Source organism: Haliotis cracherodii, unplaced genomic scaffold (genome assembly GCF_022045235.1).
Source record: "Haliotis cracherodii isolate W230 unplaced genomic scaffold, xgHalCrac1.p SCAF_19, whole genome shotgun sequence".
Lineage (NCBI taxonomy): Eukaryota > Metazoa > Mollusca > Gastropoda > Lepetellida > Haliotidae > Haliotis > Haliotis cracherodii.
In genome coordinates this window covers 3,673,403-3,683,668 of record NW_027266274.1, presented here as the reverse complement: position 1 = coordinate 3,683,668, position 10,266 = coordinate 3,673,403, and the positions used below count along the sequence as shown (strand labels likewise).

The 10,266-nt window shown below is 50.0% G+C and overlaps 1 protein-coding gene across 1 annotated transcript; it reads right to left on the bottom strand.

Moving 5' to 3' along the window:
• Positions 1-350: 350 nt before the first annotated feature.
• On the bottom strand, positions 351-8,274 carry LOC139467197 (sperm axonemal maintenance protein CFAP97D1-like). Its single transcript, XM_071248916.1, has 6 exons — positions 8,136-8,274; positions 7,349-7,419; positions 6,332-6,453; positions 6,049-6,172; positions 5,076-5,195; positions 351-410 (listed from the first exon to the last, which is right to left on the bottom strand). The coding sequence occupies exons 1-6, from the start codon at positions 8,272-8,274 to the stop codon at positions 351-353; spliced, it is 636 nt and encodes a 211-aa protein (XP_071105017.1).
• Positions 8,275-10,266: the final 1,992 nt, after the last annotated feature.

Genomic DNA, 10,266 nt, shown 5'->3' with positions numbered 1-10,266 from the left:
AAGATCTGATTTTAATGAGATTGAATCGCTCCAGGAGAGAATACTACAGTCATATATACGTCTGTTATGTTATCGGGGAGTAAACATTTTTACTGTGTATACGAAGCTTGACATATATCCTGTGTTACAACATCAGTTCACATCACGTGATGTAGAAGAAAACCAAGGAACTCATTTCCATATTACATTTTATTACACTCCCAGAAGACACTTCCACTTACCCACAACTATAAAATAAATACAATGAATACAGTTGGGGCTATAAAGCTGTACTAGCAAATCAATTCTGTAAAAATATAAATATGTGCGAAAGGACATGACGTCATGCCATAAATACTCTACGTGGGCCTCTACTTAGACTGTAAGGGAGGCAGCGAGTCTTTGGGTGGGGTCTTGTCAGGGATCAGCACCTGCAACAGTGGACATTTCACTGAAGATGCGGATACCGTAAATGTTAAATAAACAGGCATGACCTTATTTAAGGAAAGCCATGTGTGTGCGGCAGCACACGGGCTGACACAGTGTGCACACCGGTGATTACGTTTGTACGTCCAAAACAGAAAACATATTGCAGTTATAATTAATGGAAATGACGTGTTTAACGACATTCGACAATGTGATTTCCGGGAAGTGGGGACGTGGGGTACGTGGAGGCATGTGGAGGCATGTGGATGTGGTGACGTTGTAATCGCCTTTGGGACCCGGAAGCGTGGTGATCGACGTGGGGACGTTGGGACGTAGATGCATGTGGACGTGGGAGCGTGGTGATCGACGTGAGGACGTGGGGACGTGTGGACGTGGGAGCATGGTGACGTAGAGGCCTGTGGACGTGGGAGCATGGGGACGTGGGAGCGTGGGGACGTGGGAGCGTGGGGACGTGGGAGTGTGGGGACGTCGGAGCGTGGGGTCGTCGCAGTGTGGGGACGTGGGAGCGTGGGGACGTGGGAGTGTGGGGACGTGGGAGTGTGGGTTCTTGGGAGTGTGAGGACGTGGGAGTGTGGGGATGTGGAAGGGTGGGGACGTCGGAGAGTGGGTAAGTTGGAGCATGGGGACGTGGGAGTGTGGCGACGTGGGAGCGTTGGGACGTCGGAGTGTGGGTAAGTGAGCATGGGGACGTGAGAGCGTAGGGACGTGGGAGCGTGGGAGCGTTGGGACGTTGGGACGTTGGAGTGTGGGGACGTGGGGACGTGGGAGCGTTGGGACGTTGGTACGTTGGAGTGTGGGGACGTAGGAGTGTGGGGACGTGGGAGCGTGAGGACATGGGAGTGTTGGGACGTGGGAGCGTGGGGACGTGGAAGGGTGGGATCATGGTGACGTGGGAGTGTGGCAACGTGGGAGCGTTGGGACGTGGGAGCGTGAGGACGTGGGAGTGTGGGGACATGGAAGGGTGGGAACATGGTGACGTGGGAGTATGGCGACGTGGGAGTGTGGGGACGTGGGAGCGTGGGGATGTGGGAGCGTGGGAGCGTTGGGACGTGGGAGCGTGAGGACGTGGGAGTGTGGGGACATGGAAGGGTGGGAACATGGTGACGTGGGAGGGTGGCGACGTGGGAGTGTGGGGATGTGGGAGCGTGGGGACGTCGGAGTGTGGGGACGTGGGAGCATGGGGACTTGGGATTGTGGGAGAGCGTGGGAGAGCTTGGGGACGTGGGAGCGTGGGAGCATTGGGACGTGGGGACGCTGAGTGTGGCGACGAGCGTGGGAGCGTGGGGACGTAGGAACGTGACGTGGGAACGTCGAGGGGGATGTGGAAGCGTTGCGACGTGGGGAAGTGGGATGTGGACGTGGGAGGGTGTAGGATGTGGACGTGGGAGGGTGTAGGATGTGGACGTTTGAGGATGTTGATGTGGGAGGGTGTAGGATGTGGACGTGGGAGGGTGTAGGATGTGGACGTGGGAGGGTGTAGGATGTGGACGTGGGAGGGTGTAGGATGTGGACGTGGGAGGGTGTAGGATGTTGACATGGGTAGGTGTAGGATGTGGACGTGGGAGGATGTTGACATGGGTGGGTGTAGGATATGGACGTGGGAGGGGTAGGAACGTGGACATGGGAGGGTGTAGGATGTGGACGTTGGAGGATGTTGATGTGGGAGGGTGTAGGATGTGGACGTAGGAGGGTGTAGGATGACGTGGGAGGGTGTAGGATGTGGACGTGGAAGGGGTAGGAACGTGGACGTGGGAGGGTGTAGGATGTGGACGTGGGAGGGTGTAGGATGTGGACGTGGGAGGGTGTAGGAACGTGGACGTGGGAGGGTGTAGGATGTGGACGTGGGAGGGTGTAGGATGTGGGAGGGTGTAGGATGTGGGAGGGTGTAGGATGTGGACGTGGGAGGGTGTAGGATGTGGACGTGGGAGGGTGTAGGATGTGGACGTGGGAGGGTGTAGGATGTGGACGTGGGAGGGTGTAGGATGTGGACGTGGGAGGGTGTAGGATGTGGACGTGGGAGGGTGTAGGATGTGGACGTGGGAGGTGTATGGGAGGGTGTAGGATGTGGACGTGGGAGGGTGTCGGATGTGGACGTGGGAGGGTGTAGGATGTGGACATGGGAGGGTGTAGGATGTGGACGTGGGAGGTGTATGGGAGGGTGTAGGATGTGGACGTGGGAGGGTGTAGGATGTGGACGTGGGAGGGTGTAGGAACGTGGACGTGGGAGGGTGTAGGATGTGGACGTGGGAGGGTGTAGGATGTGGACGTGGGAGGGTGTAGGATGTGGGAGGGTGTAGGATGTGGGAGGGTGTAGGATGTGGACGTGGGAGGGTGTAGGATGTGGACGTGGGAGGGTGTAGGATGTGGACGTGGGAGGTGTATGGGAGGGTGTAGGATGTGGACGTGAGAGGATGTAGGATGTGGACGTGGGAGGTGTATGGGAGGGTGTAGGATGTGGACGTGGGAGGGTGTAGGATTTGGACGCGGGAGGGTGTAGGATGTGGACGTGGGAGGTGTATGGGAGGGTGTAGGATGTGGACGTGGGAGGGTGTAGGATGTGGACGTGGGAGGTGTATGGGAGGGTGTAGGATGTGGACGTGGGAGGGTGTAGGATGTGGACGTGGGAGGGTGTTGGATGTGGACGTGGGAGGGTGTAGGGTGTGGACGTGGGAGGGTGTTGGATGTGGACGTGGGAGGGTGTAGGGTGTGGACGTGGGAGGGTGTAGGATGTGGACGTGGGAGGGTGTAGGATGTGGACGTGGGAGGGTGTTGGATGTGGACGTCGGAGGGTGTAGGGTGTGGACGTGGGAGGGTGTTGGATGTGGACGTGGGAGGGTGTTGGATGTGGACGTGGGAGGGTGTTGGATGTGGACGTGGGAGGGTGTTGGATGTGGACGTGGGAGGGTGTAGGGTGTGGACGTGGGAGGGTGTTGGATGTGGACGTGGGAGGGTGTAGGGTGTGGACGTGGGAGGGTGTAGGATGTGGACGTGGGAGGGTGTAGGATGTGGACGTGGGAGGGTGTAGGATGTGGACGTGGGAGGGTGTAGGATGTGGACGTGGGAGGGTGTAGGGTGTGGACGTGGGAGGGTGTAGGATGTGGACGTGGGAGGGTGTAGGGTGTGGACGTGGGAGGGTGTTGGATGTGGACGTGGGAGGGTGTAGGGTGTGGACGTGGGAGGGTGTAGGATGTGGACGTGGGAGGGTGTAGGATGTGGACGTGGGAGGGTGTTGGATGTGGACGTGGGAGGGTGTAGGGTGTGGACGTGGGAGGTGTATGGGAGGGTGTAGGATGTGGACGTGGGAGGGTGTAGGATGTGGACGTGGGAGGTGTATGGGAGGGTGTAGGATGTGGACGTGGGAGGGTGTAGGATGTGGACGTGGGAGGTGTATGGGAGGGTGTAGGATGTGGACGTGGGAGGGTGTAGGATGTGGACGTGGGAGGATGTAGGATGTGGACGTGGGAGGGTGTAGGATGCGGACGTGGGAGGGTGTAGGATGTGGACGTGGGAGGGTGTTGGATGTGGACGTGGGAGGGTGTAGGATGTGGACGTGGGAGGTGTATGGGAGGGTGTAGGATGTGGACGTGGGAGGGTGTAGGATGTGGACGTGGGAGGGTGTAGGATGTGGACGTGGGAGGGTGTAGGATGTGGACGTGGGAGGGTGTAGGATGTGGACGTGGGAGGGTGTAGGATGTGGACGTCGGAGGGTGTAGGGTGTGGACGTGGGAGGGTGTAGGATGTGGACGTGGGAGGTGTATGGGAGGGTGTAGGATGTGGACGTGGGAGGGTGTAGGATGTGGACGTGGGAGGGTGTAGGATGTGGACGTGGGAGGTGTATGGGAGGGTGTTGGATGTGGACGTGGGAGGGTGTAGGATGTGGACGTGGGAGGGTGTAGGATGTGGACGTGGGAGGTGTATGGGAGGGTGTAGGATGTGGACGTGGGAGGGTGTAGGATGTGGACGTGGGAGGATGTAGGATGTGGACGTGGGAGGGTGTAGGATGTGGACGTGGGAGGGTGTAGGATGTGGACGTGGGAGGGTGTTGGATGTGGACGTGGGAGGGTGTAGAGTGTGGACGTGGGAGGGTGTAGGATGTGGACGTGGGAGGTGTATGGGAGGGTGTAGGATGTGGACGTGGGAGGGTGTAGGATGTGGACGTGGGAGGATGTAGGATGTGGACGTGGGAGGGTGTAGGATGCGGACGTGGGAGGGTGTAGGATGTGGACATGGGAGGGTGTAGGATGTGGACATGGGAGGGTGTAGGATGTGGACGTGGGAGGGTGTAGGATGTGGACGTGGGAGGGTGTAGGATGTGGACGTGGGAGGGTGTAGGATGTGGACGTGGGAGGGTGTAGGATGTGGACGTCGGAGGGTGTAGGATGTGGACGTGGGAGGGTGTAGGATGTGGACGTGGGAGGGTGTAGGATGTGGACGTTGGAGGAAGATTACGCAGGAGTAGGGCTGCCAGGACATGACGTGCTGACATGGCGCGAGAGCATTTGGTCAAAGAAATGCCCACAAAAACTCAGCCCCCTAGTAGCCCCCTGCTTCTTTTAACGTTATTTTCAGCTGGACTCATCAGAAACAAAACAGAAAACATACTCGTAAAATCAGCTATTTGCTCTGTGAGTGTGGAAAAAGGTGCTCACCTGATCCTTGATTCGCCTGTTGGCCGCATCTTGCTGCTGTTTCCGGATAAGGTAACACTGTTTTTCCTTCCGCCAGTGATGATGGTACTTGGCTACATTCATCATGTACGACTGGTTACACTGTAACAGCGGATAACATCATCATCATCATCATCATCATCATAATAGATATAATCACAGTTTTCGCCCACATCACCATAACAGTATAATCGACATCGTCCACAATCATCATCACCATCATAACCCCCTTGATACTCTTGCCACAGAAAAAAAACTAATAAAGCTGAAAAGACATTCCATGTTGATTTGTGTTTGTTGTTTAACGCCACACTCAGCAATATTCCAGCTGTATGACGGCGGTCTGTAAATAATCGAGACTGGACCAGACAATCCAGTGATGATCTTAAGCATCGATCTACGCAATTGGGATACGATGGCATGCATCAACCAAGTCCCACCCGATCCCGTTAGTCGCCTCTTACGACAAGCATAGTCGCCTTTTACGACAAGCATGGGTTGTTGAAGACCTATTCAACCCCGGATATTCACGGGACGATTCCATGATGAACTTCGGAAAACCGGCTGAATGAAAATGACCCCATTAATACAAACAAATGTGGTTTAAATGCTGCATGCTTATGGCTGTGCGGATGACGACTCAAATGATGATGGTGGTGATAACCTTAAAAGCAAACTAAAAATACAATTGCAAGATAGAGGAAAACAAAAACAAATCTCGGGTCTTTTCTATTTAAAATAAAATCATATTACAAACAGGGAACGCTTCCAGTCTAGGTTTAACGCAGATTTAAGGAATTGTTCCAGCAATGTTCCAGCAATATCATGGCGGGGAACACCAGTAATGGGTTTCACACATTGTACCTGCGTGGCGAATAGAGCCTGGGCCTTGATCTCTTGGCTACCCCATCGCCCCTTGGATCACATGTAACCTATCTACTGCCACCTCCCTTACGTGATGCTCGGCCTCCCACTTCAAGTGTTTATAGTGCGGCTCCTTGGCGTTGATTCTCTTCAATATGGCCATATTCTCGTATGTGATCCGCAACAGTTCCCGCTGGCGCTTCGTCTTGTTCAAGCTTAAACATGTGGGAGACAAGGAGAAATGACACGCTTAATAATCTAGCTTGCATGATACGGAAACAGGTTAACCTGTATTTAATAGAAGATGTTTGCATTAAAAAAGGTTGCAGCCGACAAACGTTGTATACGAGAGTGCCCTGAGTTACCTCCTTTACCTCTTGTGCGTGTAGTCGCGCTTGACGTTGTCGACCAAGCCGCCGGTCCTCATGATATGCGCCATCTTCTCCAGCAGAATGCGGTTGTCCCGCTCCACGATGGCGAGACGCTCGCCCTCCATCTGTGGACACACGCAGTCACAACAAACTGGTCATTAAAAGCATAGGGTTAAATCCGCGCATGCACAACACAATGGTCACGAGAAACATAGGGTTACATACTCGCATGCACAACACACCGGTCACCAGAAACATAGGGTTAAATACTCGCATGCACAATCCAATGGTCACCAGGAACATGGGGTTAAATACTCGCTTGCACAATCCAATGGTCACCAGAAACATAGGGTTAAATACTCGCTTGCACAATACAGCGGTCACCAGAAACATAGGGTTAGATACTTGCAGGCACAACACACCGGTCACCAGAAACATAGGGTTAAATACTCGAATGCACAATCCAATGGTCACCAGGAACATAGGGTTAAATACTCGCTTGCACAATACAGCGGTCACCAGAAACATAGGGCTAAATACTCGCATGCACAACACACCGGTCACTAGGAACATATGGTTAAATAATCGCAGGCACAACACACTGGTCACGAGGAACATAGGGTTAAATACTCGCATGCACAACACACCGGTCACCAGAAATTTAGGGCTAAATACTCGCAGGCACAACACACTGGTCGCGAGGAACAAAGGGTTAAAAACTCGTAGGCACAATACACCCGTCACCAGAAACATAGGGTTAAATACCCGCAGGCACAACACACTGGTCACCAGGGTTAAATACTCACAGGCACAACACAGGTCACAGTCGTCAAGCCCTTATTGCCGAATTCTAGGCAGGGTAGCAATAAGTATTGTTTTGGTATTACGGCCTGTCGAGCGAAACACCGACCTTCCGCTCTACCAGGCCGACACCCCAAAACTTAGACCACGGAGGCGGTCAGATCTTATATTAGACTGTTGAACGTGCATACGCTGATGGTAAGAGAGTAAAGACTTCACCTGTAGTTTCTTCAGCTTGATGTGCAGGTGCATGTATGTTTTAGGAGGCTTGTTGTCTATCACAGCTTTGGCTGGAACACATTTAACGGAGTTTAAGATAGATAGATAGATAGATAGATGGATAGATGGATAGATAGATAGATAGATAGACAAACAGACGAATTTGAACACACTTTTAAAACGCCCCTTAATATAAGAATAACATATATTGTGGTAGTATAACAATTACAAACATTTGTAAACACGAACATCTTGACCACGAACCACACTGGTTCATTATGGCATTAAAAAAAATGAGATTAATAATACGTCTAGTCATGCAGATACGTTTATTCTTATGTTGTGGTTTATTACATTTATTGTTGTTTCAATAAAACGTGTGTCTGTGTGTGTGATTTTAGAATGACATAACATGGGAATAGGTCTCTTTGGCCTCAGTTTGTTGCCAAGGATTTTGACCAGATACATTTGAAAGTTACTCCATTCAGGCATCGAAGTTAAATAAAATATGAACGTCTGATGTCTAAAAATGATGTCATTGTGGTCTGAGTCTATATGGTAACCAGGTAAGAATGCAGTAGACCTATACCGGACACCTTCCGCCATTTTGTTAAGTGATGTGCACGGGCGCATATATGTTTTCAGGCGCCATTTTGTGTCGCCTTGCACACACACACACACACACACACACACACACACACACACACACACACACCTTGAATAGCAAATGTTAATAGCCATGAATAACAACACTGAGATGTAGACGCCTGTTATTATTTGTACCTACCCGCCTCGACCTTCCGTCTGTGAGTATAAAATATATCCTGATCCCATCTCTGTTTCAAGTATATGTTATTGGCAGGGGTGACGGGTTGGTAGGCGCGGTGCATCTTCGGTTTCTTTTTAATTTTCTTCTTCTGGGGCATTATTGTTTACATTACGCTTATCGTAAAGCCTCAGACTGGAGGTCAACAACTGAACGGTTGTCTGTTAGTGATGTCATTACATGTTTATGACGTCATTCATTATCTATGACGTCATCGGTATATCGATTAGACTGGGTTCCTGTCTACCTCAAGTAGTAGACCACACTCTTAGCAATATTCCAGCTATATGACGGAGGTCTGTAAATAGACAGACATTCCAGTGATTGACATCATGAGTATCGATATATGCAATTGGGATACGATGACATGCCTCAACCAAGTCAGCGAGCCTGACCACCCGATCCCGTTAGTTGTATGTGGTGGCCATATGTTTACTGAATAATTACTTCTGTTGAAAACATTGAAATTGGAACAGAATAGGAATACACCATGGTCGATGTTGATATTTTCCAGGTATATTTTATTAAAATACAACTATTAAAACCAACGAAATAAGTCAATGTCCGTTACTCAACGAAAGGGCGGAATCATATGGATAGTTTTGTATTCTCCCAGTCATCACTTCTAAATGTGTACAACATTGTAGCGGTGTGACAGCAGTATCACGGCGACATTCCTTTTCAAAGTGTTACACATAATACGCATAGTAGTAATGCCGGCTTAGTTTGCACCTCGGTGCGGTCAGAAGTGGATTTTAGCTAACCTTTATAATGGGCAAGGTGTAAAAGGGCCCCGTTGCCCGAAAACCTATACAACTTTCAAAGATCAATCAGTCAAGCATAAATAAAACGATTGTTGTCTACTTTCTATACAATATTTTAATATATAGCTTGGCGCAAGTTGACGACGCGCATATGGTGCCGGGAACCACCTTAACCACTCTCGTGACCAACTTGTGATATTCCTGGACATGCAGGTTACGGAAAGGGGCGAGTGGTGACGAATGCCGGGACCAAGCCAATCGTGTTATTCCGGGACATTTATAGATCACTCTCCTTCCCAGCTCCATGCGTAAAGTGCTTATTGATATACTAGTATGCACTGGTTCCACTTGGCACGCGACGCAAGCTTTCGCGATTTGGCTTCCAGATTCCAGAGGTCCTGGCTTTCTATGCGCTTCGGTGGTTTCCGCCGCGATCCCGATTAGACACCGATACAAGACTTTCTGGCTATTTCACGAGTGACCGCAGGAACCAGCAAATCTAGGTGCGTCAACTCTTGATGTGACGAGACGGAGCCCAGCTATTACTTTTTAGGTGTTTTTTTTAATATCTATGCGATATATTCACTGTATTTTGACATAAAACATGTGCGAGAGTGTGCCGAAGTTTTAACAGAATGTAAAACTTTGACTGATTTGATTATCTGTCTGGACTATTCAGGACTTTTTAAAAATCTTTTCTTGTCAAATCCTCCTACATGACATAAAACAACCCGACCCTTTCAGCACGCCAGAAAATCTGACGGAAACATTCACTTTGGTTGTTCTTGTCTTCATTGTACAAACTCACGAATACAAGCAATGCCATCTCAATGGACCGCGTGTAGAATGGAGAGCTACCGAACATTACAAATATACTCACAGTGTCGATAAAACAAAGACATCGGATTTAAATGGTGCATTAAATACTCAAACAACCATTACCCTCAAAACAACTATATCTGTCTCTCAAATGAAATGTACTAATTTAGGTATACTTATTATAAACGGAGAGGTGGAGTTTTAGATGGTTCCTGATTCAAAGGAAAGGTATTGAGGTCTGGAATACGCGGTATGATCGCATAGATACACGAGATAAAATATAACCAAACATGATTTTATACTTCATAACTTCATAACCATACAATTAAATATGATCAAACAATTTTATCATTCGTTAGAATTAATTAATTTGTTTTTATCTCTCATTATGGATAGACACAGACACGTTGGTAGTCAATACATAACAGTGCTGTTACAAAAGAGCATAAGAAAGGACACCGATCAGCTTTTCAAAATGTTTAAAAAAAACACAAACCACATGTTCGTGC

What these genes read in the sequence shown, in the direction of transcription:
- LOC139467197 (XM_071248916.1), bottom strand. Translation starts at nt 8,274, where the DNA reads ATGCCCCAGAAGAAGAAAATTAAAAAGAAACCGAAGATGCACCGCGCC. An exon ending in TCAAGCTGAAGAAACTACAG is followed by an intron (nt 6,454 to 7,348) that starts GTGAAGTCTTTA and finishes GTGTGTCCACAG; the next exon opens with ATGGAGGGCGAGCGTCTCGC. An exon ending in CGCGACTACACGCACAAGAG is followed by an intron (nt 6,173 to 6,331) that starts GTAAAGGAGGTA and finishes CACATGTTTAAG; the next exon opens with CTTGAACAAGACGAAGCGCC.